Raw genomic sequence first — 27,286 nt, 5'->3', positions numbered from 1 at the left:
AAAACATGCATGGATTAGTCTTGTTATTATTTGATCAGAACCTTCCATTTTGGCCACATGGATAACATGTGTGTACGCGTGTGTGTGTGTGTGTGTGTGTGTGTGTATCTGTGTATGTGTTCCCTTGGACTGCAGAGAAACACACCGTTGGTTTCAGTCAGTCCAGTTTGATCCATCTCGTCGGTCCGTCTGACTGCACGATGAACGACTTCGTCCACGGAGGTGAGTTGTGCTGAACTGCTTGATGTCTTTCCCTGAAAACTTCACTTTACTCTTTTAAAATAGTTTTGGAGCCAAAATATGTAAATTCTAAAAGAATTCAACCAGAGACTGTTGAGTGCAGTAGAGATGAAAGAAGACGTGGTGTCCATCGTCACCGTACGCCCAACAATGCTCTCATAAATATGATCAATTAACTTTAATATAACACAATCACCCAAATAAAAAACATTTGAAGGGATAATATCATAATACAATAATAACAAAAGGGAATGAGAATAAGTGAGGAACCACACTTGAAGGAAGAATTCAATGTAATTTTGCTCCATGAGAATACAGCAGAGTTATAATTGTTCTGACAATAGCCATTACCAGAGCACCAGGGCTGTTTAGGCTTCACTTTTCAATCCACCCCAAATAAAATCAGTAGTGGACCAAGTCCAGATTCAGAAAGGACGCACAGAACCAGTTCACATAACCCTAACCCAAATCCCTCATTAGTGGGACCTATGGGGGTTCCCTAAGTAGCAAATCATGATGCTGTCTCATAATACCGGGGAAGTGACACCACACGTCATATCACAGGAACGACCAAGACCATTAATGTTCATTGTTGTATGAAAAGGAGGTTCAACCGTGGAAGTGGTGCCCGCTGCATCCAATGTTTACAGTACATACATATGAAAGAGGAGAGAAGCAGATCCACATTCTCCTCTGGCCTTAAAATTAAATCTGTATGTGGACTTCTTATCTATAAAAAAAGAAAAAAAAGTCCCTCATGTAATTCCAAGGTGTGAATGTACACAGTGCACGTTTTGATCAGATTTTTGATTGGATCTGTCAGACCACCTCTGGATGTGTAATAGCAAACCTACAGCACTGCTCCACTGGTAAGGTATCTCCCACACCCTGTGAGTCATTCTGAAGTTTGCCACTCAATCGGATCCTCTCATTGGCTCACTTCTTTCACCCTCATTCACTTTACCAACACTCACAAATGCATTTGGCAAAGTACCTATATACCAGAATCCTGATATGGCTGTTTGGCCAGGGACATTTATACAAATATACACAGAATTATACTTGTGGATTGGTGCAATGATGTAAATAAAATATGGAAAGTAAAAGTAAAAAGCCTAAAGTCCCATATACTTTGATACAAGATACAAATACTAAGAGATATTCAAATACTGCGTTTTATCAAGAGTCCTGAGAGGGCTGCAAAAAAATAAAATGAAATCTGTCTCACGTAATTTTTCAGAAAAGAAAATGAATAAAACCCTCCACTTATGCGAATTCAGATTTAGACCCAAATGCGACCTCCTCCTCCTCGCTGCAGACTCCGGTAACATCCGTATCCTCAACCTCCTGGACCTTTCCGCTGCTTTTGACACGGCTTCACACGCAATCCTCCTCAAACGCCTATCCGACCTCCTTGGCATCACTGGTACAGCTCTCTCATGGTTTCAATCATATCTATCAAACAGAACTCAGTTTGTCAACATCAACGGCTCCTCCTACCCCCATGCCCCAGTCAACCATGGCGTCCCTCGAGGCTCTGTGCTTGGTCCAACACTCTTCACCATCTACCTGCTCCCCCTCGGCCAGATCAAATGTCACCATGGAAAACCTGGATGACAACTTAACTACTCCAATTCAACAGCAAAAAGTCAGAGCTCATGGTTTTGGCCCCAAAGCCGCTGCTCCGGAAGGTTGGAGATCTCCTCCTCCTCCTCCTCCTCCTCCTCGACGGCTGTTCACAACATCTCCCGAGGTTCGCAACCTGGGTGTTATCCTGGACTCTACCCTCTCCTTTCAGTCACACATCAGATCCATCACCAAGTCCGCCTTCTATCACCTCAAAAACATCTCCCGTCTCCGTCCCTCACTCTCAGACTCTGCGGCTGAAATCCTCATCCACACTTTCATCACCTCGCGGTTGGACTAGTGTAATGGAGTCCTGTCTGGGGTGTCCAACAAAGCCCTGGACAGATGTGCAGAACTCAGCTGCCAGGGTTCTCACCCACACCAAGCCCTGGCAGCACATCACCCCCACCCTCATCCACCTCCACTGGCTCCCGGTCAAGTTCCACATCTCCTACAAACTCCTCCTCCTCACATACAAATCCTTTCACGCATTCGCCCCCCAATACCTGTCCGACCTCCTCTACCAGCACACTCCATCCCGGAACTTGCGGTCCTCAAACATGGGTATGCTGTCCGTCCCCCGTACCAGATTATGAACCTTTGGGGACAGAGCTTTCAGCGTGGCATCTCCCACCCTCTGGAACCCTCCCGTAATCCATAATGCCCCAACCCTGGACACTTTCTAAACAACCCTCAAGACCCACCTTTTCACCATGGCCTTTCCCCATTAGTTAGTTAGTTTAGCTATTCCTTTGTTTTGTTTCTGTTCCTCTCCCCCTTACTCTGCCCCTCCCGCCTTGCCTCTCTCCTGTAAAGCGACCTTGGGTTCTTTGAAAGGCGCTATACAAATTTAAGTTATTATTATTATTATTATTATTTTGCAGTTGATCATCTTTGACCCGTCGTATGTAAAAACGTTTTACCAAAACACAGCACTCCAAACACACTTAATTGGTTGAAACCACTTGCCTGAGTTCTTAATTCAAATTGAACCCTGTGATGATATTATTCCAGATATTAAAACAGATCAAAACAGTTATGATTGGTACTTGTGGAGCTGATTAGCCATCCCATCTCTGTCTTGTCATCCTAATTTGATGCAACCGCCCTGAACGCTGCAAAAGAAATCGCAGTTTTGAATGAGTGCTGTTGAGGCGGAGTAACCTTCTTCTATTCTTGCATTCTGAGCCGCGCTGCAATGCATTGGCTATTCAGGGGCCAGCGCTGCTGCCGGGGATCTCCAGAGCGCTGCACTCCCAGGCTCGCCGCTGGCGCTTAGTCTTAAAAACCCGACCGGCTCCTCTGACACCCCAAATGATGCGCAACACAGAGCTCATAAATAACATCTGCTCCGTCTGCTGGTGTGCCACACACGGGCTGCCCAGAGCCCAAACCCTGCAGCGGAGAAGAGGAAAGAGAAGAGAGTCATTGGGAGAGTCGGGGAGAATTAGAGCGAGGAGGGAACGCTGGAGGAGGGAGAGATTAAAAATCCATCCACACTGAAATGAAAGATGGATCAATTCTCTGCCTACCTTGCTGCTCTATTTAACGTCAGGAAAATGGGAACAACAAAACACACACGCACGCACGCACGCACGCACGCACACACACACACACACACACACACATACGTGCAGGCAGACAAAGTAGAACCGTTCGGCTTTATCACCTCATCAGCGCTGCTTCCAGCTCATGAATCATTGACCAGGTTCCTCTAGGTTTTTCAGCATTCGAATTGCTCGGACCGGCTGGAACTGTGGGTGCAGCACATTGTGTTCCTGGCAAATTTAATCCAAAGTGGTGTGTCCTTGAGCAGCAGCCTGATTTTATGGAAGGAAAGCACTAAAATTTGTTAACATTTCAGTTTGTTTTCTGGTACTTTGACGTGTCCCTTTGCGTGTGTGCTTAGGTTATTTGTATGTGGTTGTGTTGGGGGCATGGGATATTGCTTTCAAAATTCCCTTTAACCACCTTGATCAAAAACCTCTTCTGAGGTAGACTAGCCAGTAAATCAACACCAACAAACAAACAAAACATGTGAACAAGGAAATGAAAATCTTCGTTCATAAGTGAAACATTATAAAAATAGCAATTGAGCGAGATCATTTTGAGGCGCTGCTCACCAGTGTCACCATCAAACCAGTATTTATCTTTTAAAAGATGACTTTTGAATGAGAATGTGAAAAGACTTCTGAGCAACATTTTAAACTCACCAAGTTTTAATCAGAGCCAATGAAATGTGAGTACGTAAAGGTGTGCCTCCCTCAGTTCTCACACTGAGGGCCAAATATCAAGAATACATTATGTGACCATGAACCATTCATCAACCATTGGTTCAAGGTGACTCTACCTCTACTCAACTCTAGCTCGACTTACCTCCTTCTACTCTACTGCTAAACTATAGGAAACCGATGAGGGAATCCATGATTTTTGTCAATATCTTGACAAAGATATATGACATAATTAGATTATTAACTTAATTTGTTCTCAGTGTGGTGTCTGGGGACCCACAGGGGTCCTCCAAGAGGCTCTAGCAGGTCCCCAGCAAAATGATAAAAAGTTAAAGGTCAAGATCTTTTTTTGATAGATGTCAATAAATGACAACTGATTAATGAGACTATCTAGTCTATTTAATATTTACCGTCATTGGATGTGGATCGTTTCGCCAATTTAAAGTGTCATGCCAAAGAAAAAGATGAAAGATGGGAAGAGGGCTTGGCGTAATTCATCCATGCTGTATCCGAGCAGGGTCAGCTAGGTAAAGAGAGCTTCAGAGTGACGGCAAAAGAGGAAATAATGAGAACCCCTGACTCAGAATGAAGAAGAGAGAGAGAAAAGACAAATTTAGTCGGAACAACTGGATGGCAGTAGTACAGAAGGAGAAAGAGAGAGATATCGGGAGAGAGAGAGGTGGGACACATAAACGGCAGACGTGTAGTGACTGACTTTTTAATTTGGAGAGTCCGCTGAGAAATGTGTCCAATTAAGAATCAAATTGGGAACAAGCGTGTAGGTCATTTAGAATGCAGCTTCTGGCTCTCTCTCTCTCTCTCTCTCTCTCTCTCTCTCTCTTTAGGTCTCTCGCTCTCTCCCTCGGTACATGCTGAGGCTCATTAAACTGTCCCATGTTCTCAGATGCCATTTTCAGCCTTCTTGTTTTGTTTACATAACCTAGTCAGGTCAGGCGAAGCAGGACACAATTTCTCTCTCTCTCTCTCTCTCTCTCGCTCTCTCTCGCTCTCTCTCGCTCTCGCTCTCTCTTTCTCTCTTTCTCTCGCTCTCTCTTCTCCACTTGTTTCCTTTGTTCTTTGCGCTCTTGTTCCTTTATCTTCTCTTGGCGGAGCAGTATTTTCTTGACACTGATGGTCAAGAAGAATACAAGGCGACGGAGACATAAAGTAAATGCCTATTCATTGAAGCAAATGAAATGCGAACAAAGTGGAGGATGTCCACGTGTACGATTTAAAGCATGCAAACCGTGTACCTACTGTATGTGCAGTGTGCACACTTTTTGTTTCTATTTGAGTATACACCGATCAGCCATGACATTAAAAGCACTGACAGGTGAAGTGAATAACATTTCTTTCCTCGTTCCAATGGCACCTGTCAAGGGGTGGGATATATTAGGCAGCAAGTGAACAGTCTGTTCTTGAAGTTGATGTGATGGAAGCAGGAAAAATGGGAAAGCGTGTGGATCTGAGCCACTTTGACAAGGGCCAAATTGTGATGGCGAAATGACTGGGTCAGAGCATCTCCAAAACTGCAGGTCTTGTGGGGTGTTTCCAGTAGACAGTGGTTAGTACCTACCACAAGTGGTCCAAGGAAGGACAACCGGGGAGGGCGGGCAAAGTCTAGCCCGTCTGGCCCTATCCCACAGAAGAGCTACACTAGCACAAATTGCTGAAAAGGTTAATGCTGCTATGATAGAAAGGTGTCAAAACACACAGTGCATCACAGCTTGCTGTGTATGGGGCTGAGTAGCCGCAGACCAGTCAGAGTGCCCATGCTGGCCCCTGTCCACCGCCGAAAGCGCCTACAATGGGCACATGAGTGTCAGAACTGGACCATGGAGCCATGGAAGAAGGTGGCCTGGTCTGATGAATCACGTTTTCTTCAACATCATGTTGTTGGTCGAGGTTAGGGTCCGATCCGATGGAGCATCTGTGGGATGTGCTGGAACAAGAAGCCCGATCCATGGAGCCCCACCTCTTAACTTACAGGACTTAAAGGATCTGCTGCTAACGTCCAGGTGCCAGCTACCACATGACACCTTCAGAGGTCTTTAATGTTGTGGCTGGTCAGTGTATATTAGTATATATGAATAATATATAACTATTCTTATTAAAACATCATTAAAGAGTGAAAAGTAGATAAAGTGATGTTTGTCAAGGGTTCCAGAAGTCAAAAAAGCAGATTCTCCTTCATTTTTCCATAGACATTGTTACACCTTACTGTCCATTCAAGAATTTCCAACACTACAACACATGCATGTCAGGTACACACTCCTGCCGACGCCTTTGACCAAGGCTAAAGATGTGTTAAATACAGAGGACAAATTTTCCGGACGGAGATCAATTAAGTCATTGTTGTTTTTCTTCCTTTGTAGTTGGATCATCATTACAAACAATTAGGAATTGTGTTGAAAGAATCCTGGTTAATTGAAAAAAGGCCTAAAGGTTTTAAACAAGACTGAATTAACCAGGATTCTTTAGAAGCAGTTTATAATTGTTTATACTGATTCCACAGGGAGATTCTCATGTCCATCCAGTTGTTGTGTTGGAAAAGCTGGAACAGACAATAACGCAACAATGTCCATGGGAAAAATGAATGACCGGTTGCTTATTCAGCCCGTTCCTATTCTCATTCTTCATTTGTAAAACCTGGATTGTAGCACAACCCTATCATTTTACTTCATTTTGAACTTGAGTTCTTACTCATGCTGCAACGTAGAAAAAAATGAAAGCCTCTTTCTCTCATCTGTCTTTCCAACTTGGCAAATGAACAGGGATGAGCTGTATCAAGGTCTGGCAGTGAGCATGAGACCATGAGAACAGGAGAAAGTTGTGTCCAAACTGTAGTATCTTACAAATATGTGTGGACCATGATGCAGCCGCACACATCTTCTACTGACACTCCTCGCAAAAGTGCAAAACGAGGTTGATATATCTCTGGTAGAATGAGCCTTTAATCCCTGTGGGGGGATCTTCCTCATGGAGGAAGAGGCTAAAGCAATAGCTTCTACTATCCAGAGGGAAAGACGATCCTTCAACAGGGCCTTACCAAAGGTTTGGGGCGCAAAATATACATACAACTGGTCCGAATGACGCATTATGCGAATCCTATCCAAATCTGACTCTGAGCGCACGGACAGAACACAGTGTATGCAAGCGCTCTTCGTCCTCTGACCTTAAGGGAGGGGGGGAAATGCTGAAAGGTCTACCATTGTAGCTCTAAACCCAGCTGTTTTATCCTTAGGCTGATATGCACGGTTAGGCAATAGCGTAACGTGCTGTAGATTTTCTGAGAAAATCAAACAGGATTCCTGCACCGACAAGGCAATAAAACTACTGACTCTTTAGCTGTGGAAAGAGCCAAATGCAAGAAAAACTTTAAGGAAAGACATTTCAAATCACTTGTGGGCTTCAATGGGGTACCAGAGAGCCCACACAGCATGATAGATAAATCCCACCTTAAAAACAGGTGTGGCGGCGGCAGCCTTAACCGATGAACGCCTTTCATGAATCGTGCCTATGTGACATGCATGTCACATAGGCATAGAAGGAAACTTCCATGCCTGTGTGACATGCCCAAATAGCAGCCAAGTAAATCTTAAACGAGTGGTGCAGGCCTTCATCAAACAGCTCTTAAACTCAGAATGTCTCCGTTTACGCAGTATATCAGGTCTTCATTACACATGGTGCACCAGAGTGTGAAAGCGTGCCACTTGTGGCGTTATCACCACATTAATAATTAAAATTGCACTCGTTAAAAAGGGGATCAATTTAAATACTGTTATGTGTTATGTATGTTTTATTATTTTTTTAAATATCATATTAAATGATATTTGTACCACCGTTGTTTATTACCAAGAGAAAATTATATAAACCAAATTAACTATAATTAATCAGTCTAAGAAGGATTGGAGTTTTTTTTCTGATACACTGACTACTGGATTTAACCCTTTAGGAACACCAACAGGCAAATGTGGATTGGTTGAGTCCGTGGGGAATAGCGGCTGCTCATCTCGTCCATCGGTGATTTTCAGCGCCGCCATGTGGAAGTTCGTGTTCGGCGGTTTAGAGGGTGCCGGGGGAAAAGTCCCAAAGTTCCCAGGAGCAGTTCGCTGGCGTGGGGATGATCATTTAGCGTAACTAATCAGTCTTGTACTTGAATGAAAAAATGAAATAATAGAACATTTATAAAACAGATAAGAAAAGCATTGACGGGTAAATTAAGTAATAACTGATTCGGCAGTAATGGAGAGAGTGTATGATTATGGATATAACTTAGGGACCGAGAGATTAAATATAATTCTAAATACTAAATTTCTAATCTAAAGGTTTAAAATTGAGTAGGCAACAACTCCCATCAGAGGTGCAGCAACAGAATGTTCTGCGCCATGGCACACAGCGACCAGCCAGGGGCACAGAGCAGCCCGCCATGCTCCTCTGCCATGCCGGGCAGTACAGCTTGATTTCTTTCTCAATGATGATCTCAATGAAAAATCTTGGAAGCACTGACTGAATTCTGTCATGAGAGATGTGATCACAGACACATATTTCCCCTTTTTAGCAGAAAGCTTGGCCTTTGGAAAAGCAAATTTGATTTTGCACAGCATGGGGAGGTGTGCAACATTGCTGCGAGCCAATTAAAAATGGACCATGGGCCACAGTTGGGCCGTGGGCCTTGGTTTGGACACCCCTTTTCTATAGCATTAAATCAATGTACTGTTGGTTGCACTGGGGTCATTGAAAATATATAGTCTATTTTTGGTAGTATATTCATTTTGACTGCTGCTATCCTACCAATTAGTGAGGTGGGTAGGTTGTTCCATCAAATTATGTCTTCTTCAATGGATTTTAGCGATGGAGTAAAGTTAAGGGTAAACAAATCTGACAGTTTGGTGGATATATCAATACCAAAGTATCTAATGTTGCCCCTTGTGGTGGTTAAGGGAAATTTCTGGGTTACAGCATTGCAGTCCCCCCCACTGAGTGGTAAGACCATTGTTTTAGTCTAATTTATTGGACTTAAACCGCTGTCTGGTTTAATAAACCCACTGTTTATTCTAAGGAATGTAATTTCTTGATACGCAAAAGTCACATACAGTAGCTCTTGTGATAGTGTTTTCATTGAAACATAAATTTAAAATGAAAATAAATGATTCAGACATCAGTCATCTTTCAAAGCCTATCAGTAACACAACATTCATGACTAATTAACTGTTAAGACGATTTCTAATTACTAATTATAAAAATATAATTTCAACACTCCTACTAAAAGGCATAAAATCATTATCTATAATCTAATCATATCACACACAATAGGCATTATAATCTGATGATCGTGGTTTCCCCGGTTGACCACTAGATGGCAACCTGGCAACACGAGAAATGAATTAATTTGAAATAAGGTTGTGTAACTTCACCAATTTACATCGTACAGTGATGGGAGTCATTTTCCATAGAAACATCTGCAGATATAATATTTCTTCAATTACTAGTGGATTTGACATTGGTTCATATTATTTCAGAATTTGGCTTAACACAAATGAGAAATTGCAGGTGAAAGCCATTCAGGTGAGTCTTGCATTTTATGGTCTGGTCCAGAAGACCAGGGGTTCTCCATGGGGGTTTGGATTAAACAATACAATGCGGGGTTCCAGGTGAAGAGAGTGAGGGAAAGAGGGGGGTGGTCCCATCTCGGCCTGAGATGATGAACAGAGCCATTTGGTTCCTCTGATGCCTATATTCGTTTGGTCTCCTGGGGTGAAGGTCCACGTCCCTGTCTGGTTAGCATCCCAAATGGCATTTCCATTGTTTGGGAATGCCGATAAGAGCTTGCTGTATACTTGTGTATGTATACAGAGAACGAGTGGATTAAGGCCTTACACTTTTTAATGTCTCCACGACTGATAAAGGCATGCCTGCATCTAGCAGCCATTTCCATTCAGGTACCAATATCCCAATTTCCATTTGTGGGGCTTGGATCGAAAATCACCCCCACCACCACCCCCCACCCCCTGATTTACGAGATCTGTTGATAATGGGAGCATCCATGGGATCCCTTGTACCATTAAGCTCAGGTCTTCAAACCATGTCTGTGAGGGTCAATACGGCGCCACCAGGACCGGCTGCAAATTCTCCTCTCTCACCCTATCCAGGACCCTTTGGATCAGTGGAAAAGGGGGAAAAGTGGAAAGATCTCTTTTGGCCACTGGAGTGTGAGGGCGTCGTGTCCAAGTGGAGGGTCGTCATTGTGCACTAAGAACCATAGAGGACAATGCAACAAGAGCTGCGATGCAAAGAGATCTACATACGCTCCAATGATCCTGGATCCAAATTTCCTTTCACCACCTGTGTGTGATGATGGCACTCTGCAGGGTAAGGATTGCCTCTTGACAGGAGGTCGGCTGCCCGGTTCAGACTGCCTCACATGTGTGCTGCTGTCAGATATAGTAGGTGTCTGTGCGCCCACAGGTGTACCTGCGCCACCAGCTGGTTCATGATTGGCAAGTGATACCAGATACCAACAGTGGCGCTGTTGTCTGAACTGATCAACACATGGTAACCTCTTATCCGGTTTGCAAAAAAGAACACAGCCAGATAGACAGCTTCCAACTCGAGCACATTTATGCGGCGAGATTCATGTGCCATCCACCATCCATTGGTCGCTCTGCAATTGCACACCGCTTCCCACACCCATGAACTGTTGTTGGTCTTTATGACGATCCTGAGTGAGACTGGACCTAAGTGGATGCCTGTCCAGAGGAAGTATGGGTCTGTCCAGGCTGACAGGGTCTGAAGAGGAGCTTGGGTTATTACAAGCTTGTGGTGAAAATTTCTTGGGTTCATGTCTTTCCTTATGAACCAGGCTTGGAATGGTCTCATGTGCCATAGGCCAAGTGGCACCACTGGTTATGCAGAGGCCATCAGTACCAGCATTACCATGCACTGGCATGCAGAGGCTGTGTGACTTTGGCACAGGAACTGGACTGCTGTCCTAATTTGCTTCTGTCCCTCTGCAGACAGGCACACACGTATGGACATAGAATTTATCTCCAGGCCCAGAAAGGATGTTGTTTGTTTTGGTACAAGACAATTTTCTTCCAGTTTATTAGGAAACCCAATTTTCGTAGGTGATCTATTACTGTAATGGTGTGCGTAATGGCCATACCCATCAACTTTGCTGCTTCAAGCATGTCGTCGAGATAGCAGTAAATCCTTATTTCTGATTCCTGGAGGGGAGTTAAGGCTGTGTGTATGCACATTATGAATGTTCTTGAGCTCAGGTAGAGACCGAAGGTAAGAACACAGAATTCATATGCCCTGCCTTGAAAAGTGAACCTCAGATATTTTCTGTGCCTGTCGACACTGGGGATGTGAAAGAAAGCGTCTTTTAGATCCATAGTGGTGAAATAATCTGCACGTTTGATTGCCTTAAATAAACAGCATGTAAACATGCATGATGGCATTTTCCTCAGAGATTTGTTTAGGATTCTCAGATCTAAAATTGGCCGCATTGATCCGTCCTTTTTCGGTGTCAGAAAATATCTCTGATAATAGCCTGTGTTTCATTCTGCATCTCTCACTTGACGGATAGCACCTTTTTCTAGAAGGGACGATATCAATTTCTCCTGTTCTAGTATGGGAGCTGTGTGTGCTGGTACAGTCGACTGAACAACACCAGCGATGCATGGTGGACTGTGAGAAAATTGTAAGGCATAACTCTCCTTTAGAGTATTGAGAATCCAGGGAGATTGACAGCAGAGCCGTTTCCACTGGTTAACTCCGGTCGGCAGTGACGCAGCGTCTGCTTGTATCTGCTCTTGGGTTTCTAAGCAATGTCCCAGAGCCATCACTGGCTCTGGGCTCATTTTTGCTCTTGGAAAAAAAACAATGTAATGTCCCAACTGGCTTCAGGCTCATTTGGATAGAAGCTGTAGTCCCAAGAGGGCAGATAGACAACTTGTATATGAGCGAAACTATGGAGGTGATTTTGAGGGGGGTATGACGGGATGAGTGCTTGGTGTGTGTGACCTGAGCGTTTTTCACTGGCAAGGGACACATCAACAGTATTTTTCTTTTGTGTGCTACCAACTGCTGTGGGGCAGTGTGCCCTGACAGCAGGGTGCAAGTCATCCCCCCTTCACTCTGGAAGGAAACTAGGTCCTACGTGGCTTCTTCCCTCTGCCTGCCTGGGGGTGGGCTTATACACGTCATGGGCGTGTGACCTTTCCCAGCCAATCAGCTAAGATGGATCTTGGGTGGTGTAAAGGTTTATGAAATAAACCTGCCGCACAAGTAAGAACTTGAGTTTGAAATGAAATGAAACTTTCCACCCAACATAGTAGCGCCGCCTACTTGTCCACTCTTTACTCTTATCATCTTATCATGATTTCCGTGTTGATGGAAATCTTGGGGCCGATTTCATAAATAAACAGCAATGAAATTTGTCGATTTCACATCAAAGACCAACCTGTGAATCAAACGTGTTTTTTACCCTCAGTGCTGAGATGTTGCTGTTAATTGATTTTGTTTCTGTTTGGATAAACTCCTGTTGAATATGAGCGCAAACATCCCTGCAGCGCAGCGATAATCCCTCTGATAAAACCAGATGCAGAGCAGTGCATGTTCCTTAAACACTGGTTTGGAAACAGGAGTCCTTCAGCGGCCGATTGAAGAGATCATCAAGACGTCCTCCGACTCCTCTTTCATTCCTCATTATCACATGCTCTCACTTTCTCTTACGTTCCACTCCTATTCCCCCATTTCCACACATCCCTCCTTCATGTTCCGAGGAAGCCTTCCACTGGTTACCATGGAAACTGTGGTTGATTGCCACAGGTTGTAGCCTGCTGCAGTCTGATGGACTAAAACAAATGGACTGTGCAATGGAGCGGGAGATACTTGCAACTTGTGGTTATCTGAAAACTCTACAATGAGTGCTGGATGCTATTTGAAAGTTTTATTTTTCAACTTCCATTGTGACTCATTAAGACTATATTTTATATTTTTCTTCTGATTCTCCTTCTGCTTCCTCCTCTTCTTAGGTCGCCATGCACTAAAAAAGGGACTTTAACAGGCGTCATACGTAATTTCCCAATCCTGTCCGTTGTCTTTGAGTCCTTTTGAAACACTTTAGATTTTCTGGAGGTGTCAAGAAGCAGCATCTACACATCGTCATAGAAGAAATTTGATCAAAACCGCAGATCTTGTCCATTGACAATTTGCAGCTGACATCAGAAACATTGCAAGAAGCTGTGAACTCAGACTACTTATACTACTTATTATATTTAACTGTCTTTGTCATATTGCTATAAGTAGTTTGTTGCCTTTTTATTGTCCAGTGCATGCTCACATCTGCATCTGCATGTGTGTGTGTGTGTGTGTGTGTGTGTGTGTGTGTGTGTGTGTGTGTGTGTGTGTGTGTGTGTGTGTGTGTGTGTGTGTGTGTGTGTGTGTGTGTGTGTGTGTGTGTGTGAGAAACACTCGCATATAAAAAAAAAATCTCTTTATTCCACTCCCTGGGAGATCAGATCACAGAATATAAGTTGCACGAGGAGAAATAACGACTTGTCCAAGCACGAGCTGCAGTCCATTCTCACTATGTGTGTGTTTTTACAGCCTTGTGCGCTGTGTGTAAGCACATGTGAGATAGAGTAAGTGAAAAATGAGAACGTTTCAAAATAATTTTTGTGAGGAAACAAGATGTTTAAGTAATGTAATGTTCAATTGAGAGAGAGAGAGAGAGAGAGAGAGAGAGAGAGAGAGAGAGGTTGAAGGCTCTCTGTAGAAGAAAGGATTCATCTTGCAGTGTGTGTCATCCGTCCTCTGCTCAGATGGAATAAAAACATGTCACCGCATGAGCCGGAGTAACTCAGTGAGACTTGCATATGTCTTCTGGAGGTTGTGTGATTGACCTTTTTGTTCGAGTGTGTGTGGTGTGTGTGTGTGTGTGTGTGCACTCACATGTTTTGTGTGTGTGTGTGTGTGTGTGTTGGAGGGGCACGGCCAGAATCTTTTTGTCTTGAGTGCTAAGGGGATGCTTTATAGTTCTGGGGTGGGGGGGGGGGTGCTCATGAAATTTAGACATCCGAGCAGGTCACGCGAGCGCAGACTGCGTCTACATCAGCTACATACTCTGCGTGATGCTTCAGCCTTCTAGCATTAGATACAGTACAGCTAGTACAAAAGGCATTCTGTGCATTTATTCCGCTTATGTACTGCCATCTTACACGCTCAAAAATGAATACAATGACCTAGACCCCCAATGCCATAATAGCCAGGAAAACATTGCCACATGACATAGGCTAGGCTCAACACTGCTTAGAGCATATCACAAATTGAAAAATAAATTCTAACATACACTTTCATTGTAGTAACCAGAAACATCGCAAACATTATTGAATACACTGATACCACTGTAAAACACAGCATTTTGAGTATAAGTGCCTCCTCACCAATAGAGGATAACAAGAAGACAATACGATTGTTGTTACTTGTCGAAAATTATGATCAATGATCAATGATGTCCTGTTCATATATATATATATATATATATATATATATATATATATATATATATAATATGATATAAGTATATCAGTACCTTCATCCGGGGAATCCAGAGACTGCAGGGTGCTTTTTGAGCTACAATATAAATGTATTATATAGTATAAATAATCATTAATTTTCACCTTATTTCCCCTTTCATATATAATTACTCTAAAGTAATAATAATTACATTAGAATATATACCATTTTGAATACTGCCTTTAACCAACCTTACATGAAATTACATTGAATTGTCAATAACAAAATATTTGCACCCTACCCTTCTGGGCTGCACAATATGCAGCCAGAATTCCATCACTTTTCTCTGTCGTTCATGGAATGGGCTTGCACGTTTGGTGTGTATGGGGTGTGAAACTGGAAGTATTACACGGAGAAGAGCACTCGTAGACACTAGACAGAACATAAACATGGCTGCACACACAGAATCGAAGCTTGTTCCGAGGAGGTATTGCCGTTCACGGTGGCTGAACCAATAAAAGCGCCGAAAAGGAGAAAAGGAGCTGGTTTGTCGGCCCGTACCATGCAGAGACAGGAGAGGTGGGGTGAAGTTATGTCTTGCTCAGCATTTTATTACAGAGAAACTAACTGAACTATGGAATGGAGTCACAATGTGTTATTATTCTCTCTCATTGCAAGTCTCTCTAAAAAGAAACAAATACAAATAAAAACATTACCTTTTATTTGTAAACTGAACTTTACAACGACCCTTAATTTAAGGATGAATGTTGTCCAGCATATCAGAAGTAAAACAGCAAAACACTGATCTCCCATCACTTCCAATGCATTTCAAGGCAACGCCTCTCGCGCTATAATCGAACTATTTACACAATCGCCTGATCACAATTATTTGAGCGGATGGCCACCGTTTTTAAGAATCATTAGATTCTAATCATCATGTTTCCTTCCAAATTGAAGGTGAATTTTAAAAAAATGTTGGAAATGCAATTAATAGAATGTGAATTTGGTGCGTTTCCATTAGTTGTGTTGAGGCAAATGACACAGCCCCAGTTGAATTCACTAACATAGGACTTTAAACATATAAGTAGATATTTGAATGTACATTATAAAGATCGCCTTGGTAGTAAACCCTGGTCTGGGTATCTGGATCAGTATTGGACTCCTCTCCCATGACTACAGTATATAATAATGTGTGTTATGTGTTGTGCATGAGTAATGTAATGTAAATTTGCTCTGTCACGCAACATTGAGCAAGCTTAAGTGGCTTTTTGTGCCAGTTCAATGTTGTGTGACATGTTTCACACATGTTTCATTCAGGTCCTCGTTTGTCTTTTCACAAAAGCTCACATCCTAAAAGTGGGAATAAGCCTAATAGTGCATTTCATACCGTGTAATGGAAACAATTTTCATTAGAGCCAGCATCAAATCTGTCGTGCAGCATGAGAACCACATAGTCGTGAGGTCATTTTATTACCGATGATTGTTTCTGAAAAATGTCTTGTGTTCTTGAGTCATCCCCAAAATATCAAATTAAATTATCAAATTATCGATAATAAAAAAATATTTCCAATGTTGTCAGTGTCGTGCTGCCGTTTGCAGAACTTGCACGGTTCAAATGGCGTGTTGGTGGCAACACCTGGAAACAGTAACACAAAAAAAATAAATAAACCATCGTAAAAAAGAAAAAAGAAAAATGGAAATAAGAATAAGGTTGTGGGCTGTTAGCTGTGTGGAGATAAAGTTAACAGGAGCTGTTTCTATGGTAACAGCTCATTATGGGGCTGTTTGAGCCATTTGATTATAGAGTTTGTGATTAAAGCATTTCGGAGAGAGAGCAAGAGAGCATGCGCCTGAGAGGGTGAGATGCGATTGGTGGATAGAGTTTGGCAGAGGGCAAAAAGGAGGTTATGGAGTGGGATGAGAGAGTCAGATGACTAAGAAAGTGAGACGAAGGGGAAAGTGCTCGGCAGACAATGAAAGGAGAGAGAGAGAGAGAGAGAGAGAGAGAGACGGCGGTTATTTATGAAAGAAGCTTTTTCAAAATGATGTTTCATACTCCTTTCGGCTTTTGTGCACACTTTCACTTCTTTTCCACCTAGGCTGTATTAGAAGGGGACTGTATGTATGTATGTAGTAGGTGGCGTCTTTTGTGGTGGTTTTAAGTTGATAACAAAAATAACAAAGGGGATGGAAAAGTCCCCTGACGGTTGGCTGCGGTGTCCTGTTGTGGACGGAGATGCTCTGAACACTATTTGGGGCAACGGTCACAAGAAATGTAATCATGGAGGTATTCTGCCCGTTGGCCAACTGGGCTCCACTGGGGAATGGGTTACTAATTACCTGTTCCGCAGCGAACTCCCTTTGGTTTCTCCCCAGACTCGCCAGCCTCCACGTCCGCCCCCCACCGCTGCTCCATTTAGAATGTGCAGCCGGCGGCAAAGGGAGAGTCACAGCGCGCCATGTCACTCTGTGAATGTGTAACGCCAAGCCCGGGGCTGCCTTGACCTCGCTTGTCCTCATTTGAAGCTTCACATTGAGCCGTACTTGAACATTTGACATCGACCAAACAAGGAGAAAGGATTCTGCCGTCCCACCTTGTTTTTTCCTTTTTGCCGGAGTCACATTAACAATTTCATGGGCAACTCTGATTAAGTCAGACAACACATTAGGTGCTTCGTTGAAGGTATGCCTGAATTTAGAAACCTTGTTGTTCCTTCTTTGCCTCTCTTTGCCTTCTGCCTCACAGCAAGAAGGTCCTGGGTTCGATTCCCGCCTGGGGCGCTGTTGGCACCGTGCTCCGGCGGGTTATCTCCCAAATAGGAGCCTTTCTGTGTGGAGTTTGCATGTTCTCCCCGTGCTCACATGGGGTTTCCTCCACCTCACGTCAGTAAGGACCCCCACCAAAAACATGCACCCATCATCGTCTGACCAGCGATGGACATTTATCATCTGGTCCCCGGGCGCGTCCACGTATGCTGCCCACTGCTCCTGGCTGTGCCCCCGGAGGAAGGACAAGCCAAGGATGGGTCAAAAGCAGAGAATCCATTTCACCGGCCACCATCAAAGCATGTGCATGTGTGTGTGTGTGTGCAAGCATGTGTTGTAGTGTGGTGTGTTGCGTGATAAATAAAGACTGTTTCTTTCTTTCTTTCTTTCTTTTGGTAGGCGTTTGCCAGAAGTATGTCAAATTTCTAACATTTATACGATGAGTTATTCATCATTAAACTTGGGCTTTTAGAGGACCTAGGGCTGCCATAGATATCGCGCTACTCATTTACCTGGAATTGATCCTGTTCAATCCCATTCAACCAGTGTTATTTCTTCCCTTCAAACGAAGGATAACATTGATTTCACGTCACTGAAGTCCTTTCTGGATCCTTAACTGTGGAGATGAAAACACTCCCCTCTCAATGTCTGTAAAACACACTTTTAGAAGCACCCTGACCCCGGGGCCCCCTTCCAGCCTGTCTTCCCCCCCACGGGGATCTCTGGAAAGCTGGTAACACCAGGGAGCCGGGGCGGAAGACAACATGATCCAAACCTCCCGAGCACACCACTCAAGACGGAGAAATTCACAGTTGAGACACAAACCCGCCACACCAGTTAAAATTAAAGCAGAGAACGAGAATCCAAAGCAGAAAAGAGGAATGTAAATTGGTATCAATAGGAAATGCAAAAAAATGACGCCCCAAACCAAACTGTTGGGAATGCAAATGTGGATGCTAATTTAGGAAAAAAAATTTTGACTGCTAGCCGACCCTTGTTAACCGATCATTAACCGTTATCAGACAAGATTAAATTATTAGGGCACTGTCCCCCAGAAAAAATGAATAATGGTCATTTTTATTGGCCTTTACAAATTATAATTATAAATAAGGGGAATCATAAATATATTTTTATATGCAAACACGACTCTCGACTCACGACTCTCCCTGATCGTGGAGAGCCGTGGAGCTGTTGGAGCTGTTCCATATTTGGAGCCGTTTCTCCAAATAAAACAACTAAAAATAATGTGTTTCTAGTTTTTTTATTTGGAGGAAAAGGGACTATATGGCCGTGTGCCTCTCCGTCGAATCGTTGAACATTCACATTGAACAGCTGAAGCAGATTCGACTGACAAAATTCTGTGCAGCCCTAGAAATAATTTTTTGTTTCTCCAGAAGCATTGAACATAGGATGGAATACAGTCAATGAAGATAGCTAAAGAATTTTTATATTTCATATCACTCCTGTAACTTTCACCAGCAAAAAGATTTTATACTATTTTTTTTAAAGATATATATATATATATATGTTTTTAATTTTATTATTTGCGGTTATGGCGGTAACGAGCTCAACCCCTCGGTGATGTCACGTGACCGCAGTATTGCGATCATCGTCACAGCCCTAGTGCCACGTGTCGCCATGAGTTGTATTTAAGAAATAGATTGTATAGACTATTTTTCTTTTACCATGCAACAAATGTTTTTTATCGCTTTTTTAATATTAGGTTGTTTTTTTTATAATACATTTCTTAACTGATAGTATTTATCATTCCAATCGAGCCACTGGGGGTGCACAAGCCAGTTTATCACCAGTGCCAGTCCCAGGCCTGGATGAATAGAGAGGAAGGACAGGAAGGACATCCAGCGTAAGAACCATGCCAAATCAAACGTGCGGACAACAAATCTGATTTCCATGCCAGACCGGTCGAGGCCTGGGTTAAGAACAACCTCCACTGGTGCCGTTAGCCAATCGGGTGCCAGCGGAAATTGTGCTACTGTCGTCCCGAGAAGAAGAAGAGGGGGAAGGCGTGTCCAGAGACAGCAGGAGAGGAAGAAGGGTAGGAGAGTAGAGTTGAGAGTAGGAACTTTGAACGTTGGCACAATGAAGGGTAAAGAGAGAGAGCTGGCTGACATGATGGAAAGAAGGAAGGTAGATGTACTATGTGTACAAGAGACCAGGTGGAAGGGGAGTAAGGCCAGGAGTATCGGAGCCGGGTACAAACTGTTCTACCATGGAGTGGATGGCAGGAGAAATGGGGTAGGGATAGTCTTGAAGGAAAAATATGTTAAGAGTGTTTTGGAGGTGACGAGAGTGTCGGACAGAGTGATAAGCATGAAGCTGGAGATTGATGGGGTGATAATGAATGTGGTCAGTGCATATGCTCCCCAAGTTGGGTGTGAGATGGAAGAGAAACAATAATTCTTTAGTGAGTTGGATGTAGTGGTGGAGAGCGTCCCCAAGGGAGAGAGAGTGCTTGTTGGAGCAGATCTCAATGGACATGTTGGCGAAGGGATCAGAGACATAGGTGATGAGAAGGTGATGGGTAGGTATGGTGTCAAGGAGAGCAATGTAGAAGGACAGATGGTAGTGGATTTCGCCAAAAGGATGGAATTGGCTGTTGTGAATACATATTTCAAAAAGAGGGGGGAACACAGGGTGACATACAAGATTGAAGGAAGGTGTACACAGGTGGACTTCATCTTATGCAGGAGGTGCAATCTGAAAGAGATTAGGGACTGCAAAGTGGTGGTAGGGGAGTGTGTTGCTAGGCAGTATCGGATGGTGGTCTGTAGGATGACTCTGGAGGCCAAGAAGAGGAAGAGAGTGAAAGAAGAGCCAAAGATAAAATGGTGGAAGTTGAAAAAGGAGGAGTGTTGCATGCAATTTAGGGAAGAGGTAAGACAGGCAATAGGTGGGAGTGAACTGCAGAGTGGTGACGGAGACGGCCACGAAGGTATTCGGTGTATCATGCGGGAAGAGGAAGGAATACAAGGACTCTTGGTGGTGGAATAATGAAGTACAGGAGAGCATAGAGCAGAAGAGGCTTGCGAAGAATAAATGGGACTCAGAGAGATGAAGAAATTAGACAGGAGTACAAGCTGGTGCGGCGCAAGGCGAAGAGAGAAGTGGCAAAGGTAAAGGAAAAGACATATGACGTGTTGTGTGAGAGGTTGGACAGTAAGGAAGAATAAAGGGACTTGTACTGATTGGCAAGACAAAGGGACCAAGCTGGGAAGGATGTACAGCAGGTTAGGGTGATGAAGGATAATGATGGGAATGTGCTGACTAGTGAAAAGAGTGTTGAGAGGGTAGAAGGAGTACTTTGAGGAGTTGATGAATGAAGAAAATGAGAGGGAGAGAAAAGTGGATGATGTGGGGATAGTCGATCAAGAAGTGCAGCAAATTAGCAAGGATGAGGTGAGAATAGCATTAAAGAAGATAGAGAGTGGAAAGGCAGTTGGCCCAGATGACATACCTGTGGAAGCATGGACATGTTTAGGTGAGATGGCAGTGGCGTTCCTAATGAGACTGTTTAACACCATCCTGGAAAGGGAGAGGATGCCGGAGGAGAGGAGAAGAAGTGTACTGGTACCCAACTTCAAGAATAAGAGAGATGTACAGAGCTGTAGTAGCTACAGGGGAATAAAGTTGATCAGTAACAGCATGAAGCTATGGGAAAGGGTAGTGGAGGCTAGGTTAAGAGGAGAGGTGGGGATCAGCGAGCAGCAGTATGGTTTCATGCCAGGAAAGAGTACTACAGATGTAATGTTGGCTTTAAGAATGCTGATGGAAAAGTACAGGGAAGGCCAGAGGGAGTTGCACTGCATCTTTGTGGATTTAGAGAAAGCGTATGATAGGGTGCCGAGAGAGGAAGTGTAGCATTGCATGAGGAAGTCGGGGGTAGCAGAGAAGTACGTAAGAGTGGTACAGGATATGTATGAGGGCAGTCAGACAGTAGCAAGGTGCGCAGTAGGTGTGATGAAGGCATTCAAAGTGGAGGTGGGATTGCATCAAGGTTCAGCTCTGAACCCTTCCTTGTTACAATGGTGATGGACAGGTTAACATATGAAATCAGGTAGGAGTCTCCGTGGACTATGATGTTTGCGGATGACATTGTGATCTGTAGCGAGAGTAGGGAGCAGGTTGAGGAGAGCCTGGAGAAGTGGAGGCAGGCATTAGAGTGAAGAGGAATGAAAGTCAGCAGGAGTAAGACAGAATACGCCTGAATGGGAGGGAGGGCAGCGAAAAGCTGAGAATGCAAGGAGTGGAGGTGGAGAAGGCGGATGAGTTCAAGTACTTGGGGTCGACCATCAAAACAGCGGAGAGTGCAGGAGAGAGGTGAAGAAGAGAGTACAGGCAGGGTGGAGTGGATGGAGAAGAGTGTCCGGAGTGATCTGTGACAGAAGGGGAAGGTCTACGGGACGGTAGTGAGACCAGCTATGTTGTACGGTTTAGAGGCGGTGGCTCTGACAAAAGGCAGGTGGCTGAATTGGAGGTGGCAGAGTTGAGGATGTTGAGATTTTCATTGGGAGTGACAAGGATGGACAGGATTAAGGATGAGTACATTAGAGGGACAGCTCAGGTTGGACAGTTTGGTGGAAATGTGCGAGGGGCGAGATTGAGATGGTTTGGACACATGTATAGGAGAGATGAGAGTTACATTGGGAGAAGGACGCTGACGATGGACCAGATAGGTAAGAGGAAAAGAGGAAGGCCAAAGAGAAGATTGATGGATGTGGTGAGGGTGGACATGCAGGCGGTTGGTGTAAGGGAGGAAGATGCGCAGAACAGAAGGTATTGAAGGCAGATGATCCGCTGTGGCAACCCCTAACGGGAGCAGCCGAAAGCAAAAGAAAGAAGTAATAATCATTACAAATTCTTATTGTCTGTTAAACGGTTAATTGTTAACATCCCTGGTGGAGATGCCTGCATCAGCAGAGATTGGAAAATTTTACTATAATATATACTTAATATATACTTGAAGAAAATGTTGAAAGACAAGTATATTAGGTGGGATTCAAAGCCTAAAATTGTATTGAAGAATGTGGTTGGCTGAATACATCGGGGAATGGAGCGAAAAAGAGAAATTCTTAGTCCACTATTTCTTCTTTCTTCATTCTTGTTTATTTTGTTCTTGCTGGGTTCCCGAGGTCATGGGCCAGAACTGGAAAGACTCTCCCTCCGAAACGCAGCCCGTTGGCAGAGCGAAGCTCTTTGTTTTAACCTCTCCAACTTCGAGATACTTTCATTCCCGTGAAGAGCTCAAGTCATTGCCAGCCAATTTCAAAGGACAATCTTCAGAAACTTTTTGTCCCAAAATCAGATATTAAAAAAAAAAGAAAAAAAAAAAAGGTATAGAATATAAATATTTTTTTGCAGCGGGGAGTGCAATAGAAAAAACATTAAATAGCTCAAGAATGCAGTTAATACCGGAGGTGGTATTTATTTCTTAGAGTTTAATACATCAAATGTTTAAGATCAGTAGCCGGGGTTTATCTTTGGGATTAAAGTTAACTGTTGCATTCCATGTTTAGTTACAAGGGAAAAAAATAAATTTCGAAAAGGTCTCACGCACACAAAGTAAAAGTCGGGTCTTTGAAGACTTTCGTTTGACATCAAAAGGCTTAAAACCATAAAAAATGCAATAGGCATATGCGGCAGACTCGCTACGCGGGTTTTGTGGAACCAGGAAGTGAGATGCAGGCTTTGGTGGAAGACGTTGGCTCTTATTGGTTTTAATGAAACAAACCGTTCACATTGTTGAAACAAATAATAATGCAGCACGTAAATAATAATAATAATAATAATAATAATAATAATAATAACAATGGGAATCCTTCACTGAATGCTCTTCGTGAGCGCTCACACACATGGCTCCGTTCCGTGGGTCCCCGCTGGAAGACAAACACACACATCAAGAACCTGATCCCAGCTAAGTCTGACCAATCAGCACCCAGCCGGGGCATCGTCTGGCCGCCAGCCCACGCCCTCCCCTTCTTCGTGTAGCCCGTGAGCCCAGCCTCAGATACAGCCCCCACATACAGCATGTGCTGCTCCCAACTGTAGCTGTGGATGTTAAAATTGTCCAGATAGGTGTCAGGGTATGCCACATGCGGACGCAGCACCCAGTCCATGAGGTGCTGAAAGGTGGCTGGGCCCAAAACAACCCGAACAGAAGTGTGAAAAAGCAAATTGGTAAAAGCAGTACAGATTGGAGAAAGTCAATTTTTCCTTGGACTCACGAGACAAGGGCATCTGCCAGTAGCCCTTGGATCAATCCAGCGTTGTGGAAAATTTAGCCATCAAGTAGCTCATCGTCCAGGGGCATTGGGTTTGCGTCAAATTTTGAGACTGCGTTCACCTTTTGAAGCCTGACAAAGAGTCAGGATTTCCTCTGGAATCCCGAGGGAGGACCTGAAACAGTGCGTACGCCACATTTTTGGCCCTACTGTATTACTACGCTACGGCACTGTTTCGGGGTACCAGGTAAATTACCAGAGTAATCCACGAGCACTAGAGCTGGGTTATTTTATCTCCTGACTGACTGTTACAGCTCAATCGATATAACCTGTCCCTTATCACAGAGAGATGCGGTTGAATAAGCATACTATCTGGGCGCACCAACCTGCCATAAATTTTAACTACCCCCTCAAAGGCCACGCATAGGTTATCGTCCTGAGATTGTTCTCACGGAAAATCATCGTTGAGGGAACGAATGGGACTGGGAACGATCCCAGTTGGGACTCCTCCACTTTTAACCCCGCAGTCCTCTAGGCGTCACTGTGCACCGCGTAACACTAACATTTCCCTACCAACCGTGAGCGCACTCCCACAGACTCCCTCATTTAGGCGTTTAACCCTGGCCAATCCGTACCAAATGATAGGGAGTGCAACAGACGGGACCTAACCCGTTTCCGCTTATAACAAATTTAAAGCCACACCAACGTGGCAACATCCCCATGCACATCCGCATGCCGGACCATGGTCAGGGCACAGCTGGAGTCCAGCAAAGCCCAATGTCTACCCCCCTTTAGCCTTACTAGTAGGTAGTAGGTCCCTTCCCAACTGGGGTAGGTTCCCGGTAGACCCACCTCTCCAATTTACATCAGGGTGCAGTCCCTGCGGATGTGGCCATTACGTCTGCACCGCCAGCCCCCCTGCCCAGATGTCTGAGGAGCCGTGTGTTGGCCCGCTGTTGCACCGCCCTGGGAACTAAGCGGGACAGAGCATGGGTAGGTGAGATGGCGTCCTGCAGCACCACAAGACCGGGCTGGTAGGGTCCACCCTCCTCCGGGCCAGTGGGAGTGGGACCATGTAGGAAAGAAAAGGGGTCTCCCCCATGAGCCCGGCGGAGCCCCGGCCGTTCCCCTCCGGGCCATCGGGGTCCGCCGAATCCTGTGTGGGTCCGAGGGGTTGACGCAGCAGACTCCAGGACATCTTCTGTGGCGCTCCAGGACAAACTGGGCTCCTGCCGATTGAGACCCAGACCCAGGGGCCGGGATCTTCACTTTCCGTTGTGTATCCGCCCCATCATCATGGGAGCTCCTGCTGGTGATGAAGCGGTCCAGCTGGCAGTGCAGGAAGTTTTGCTCATCCTCCAGCTCTGTGATGGGCAACTACAGTACAGCTAGCAATTCTTCTCCAGCACCGCTTCCATCCTGTGCTCTTCCGCCTTCCTGTGACCGCTCTTCTGCCTTCAAGTGCCACTGTAGAAGGCTTGCTACGTGAGTGGAACCAGGATGTGAGACGCAGGCAGGGGTGGAAGACACAGGCCGTCTCTCAATACCAAGTACGCAAAGTCCGGACTTGCGGACTTGGTAGTTCTGATTTGGCAAGTTTGACTCGGGAATACAGACTCCTCTCCGCCATTGCCATTACCACCGCTTGGTGCGAAATGCATTCTGGGATACTTGGCTGTCCCAAGTCCACACAAGTCACCACCGATGCATCCTCGATAAAATGGGCGGAGCAAGTCCACATCCGGGCATTTTGACTGGAGTTGGCTTGATGCGCACTTTGAATTGGAATAGTACTTGGGCTGCGACTGATGACATTTTACAAGTCCACAAGAAGTACAGACAAGAACGCAGATTGAGAAAGGCCTAGACTTGGTTTTATTGGTTTTAATGAAACAAACCACCCATGTGCGGAATAAATAATCAGGCGGGACATAAATACAGTACTCCTCACTTAACCTACCTGTTTAATGACAGTTCAGACTTATATCACTATATACACTATATACACTACATACTATATATACTATGTACTATATACACTGTATACATCTCATCTCATCACCGTTCTCAGTCTCAATCTCGTTCCGCAGTCTGTCAGGATTCATTACACCAGTTCTTAATGGCCACGCCCCCTTACCGTGAAATAACACGGGTCCTTGCTTATCGAACAGTTCACTAAACGACCCGGTGCTAGGAACAGAACCCGGTTGTTAAGTGAGGAGTACCAGTAATAATAATAGTAGTAATAATAATAATAATGGCTGAACTCTGCCCCCCCGTGTGCTACAGCATAGAAATACTGCATTTGTACTTCTAGTTTTCATGAAGCAGATATGGAGGTCGCTCACTCAGAGGTTAGCATCAAAATATCTGTAATATACTGTAATTTTCATTAAATCTGTATATGTCGTAACACGTTATGCTTCACGTTCAGTTCATGCACTGTCCACCAGGCGATCAGCTGATCGTTCTGCTAATCAGGGCGGTTTCCTATTACATGCATTGCTGTATAAACCTGCCACCACCCCCAGCTCCACCCTTCCTGTACTATCTGAATTGTAATATGTTAATTTCTGTATTGTACCAAAGTTAAAACCCCTGAGGGGTCTGTATGGGAGGGGATATCCCTGAAGGGAGGAACGCCGCTAAACATAACTGTACTCCCTCTGTTGCAATAATTATTTTGATGAGATAGGTCGTGACTGAACTAAATATAAATTCAAATGGAACGTCGAGCACGGAAAACAAGAACTGAACTTGAGTCAATTTATGTAATGCATCACAATGTGTTATTATCACGTCCTTGATTCATACTATAGACTCCCAGTTGTTTTCGGGGGAAGTGTCGCTGCTGCTGCGTGCACAGGCATGGCCGGTCTGGGCCGTGAATAGAAGTGAGCTTTGTGCTGTACCCAGGGGAAACTTTCAATCCGAGGTGAGATGCTATCAATTTTCACTTGACATGGTGAAGATGGGGTGGCGTAAGAGGCCGGACTCAAACAATAAATTGTTCTGGAAAATATATCTCGAGCCGCTTTAGGGAGGGCAGATAAATACACGCTTGGAGCGCTGAACGCCCCTGTCACCTCCCGAAGTCGTAACCAACGGGAGAGAGGAAAAGAGGCATTTTCTTAACAAATCAAGTTACGCCACAAACAAGTGCAAGATATCGGTCACATTGAACTCCTCGACTGTTGTTTAAACTGCAGTGGGTTCTCCCTGCCTCACAGTCAGCAAGGGATTCAAGTGAAACCAATGCTGCTAAATATCAGACAATTCCATTTGAAAACCTGTGGGAAATTTGAATTGTATATCTGAATTTCTGATTCTCAGTTCTCCAGGAAAAGGTTTGGTTGCCTATGTAAAATGTAATCCATGTCATGGTGCAGAAAAGTCAAAGTAATAACACTTTCTATATTTGCTAAACTTACTTGCCCACTGTGCTGGTTGAAGTGGTTTCCAGAATCAAACAGCGTCGCACAGTTTGCACTCCCACATATTTGGCTGTCATAAATACAGCCACACGGTGCAGATGGTACACGCCTTTGGGAGTTTAAACCAGCCGTGGCTGAGTAAACTTATTGACTTTCTTCAGTGCGGGAACGGAAAAACAACTCATTGGGAATAACTTGTGAGGTTCTGCGACTAATGAAGGGTCTG

General features: G+C 44.3%; 1 protein-coding gene across 3 annotated transcripts in view; it reads left to right on the top strand.

Annotated features, from left to right (window-relative positions):
* The window catches only part of acot7 (acyl-CoA thioesterase 7), a 77,952-nt gene that overhangs the window by 29,952 nt on the left and 20,714 nt on the right, over nt 1-27,286 (top strand). For all 3 annotated transcript variants that reach the window (XM_080015034.1, XM_080015032.1, XM_080015033.1), the window contains one exon: nt 136-222. In XM_080015034.1, the coding sequence (XP_079871160.1) occupies nt 136-222 (87 nt within the window). The remainder of the gene's footprint in view (nt 1-135; nt 223-27,286) is intronic.

The sequence above is a fragment of the Zeus faber genome, assembly GCF_960531495.2.
Source record: "Zeus faber genome assembly, chromosome: 15".
Taxonomy (NCBI): Eukaryota; Metazoa; Chordata; class Actinopteri; order Zeiformes; family Zeidae; genus Zeus; species Zeus faber.
Note: the sequence above shows the minus strand (reverse complement) of the source record. Positions and strands in the feature narration are given on the sequence as shown.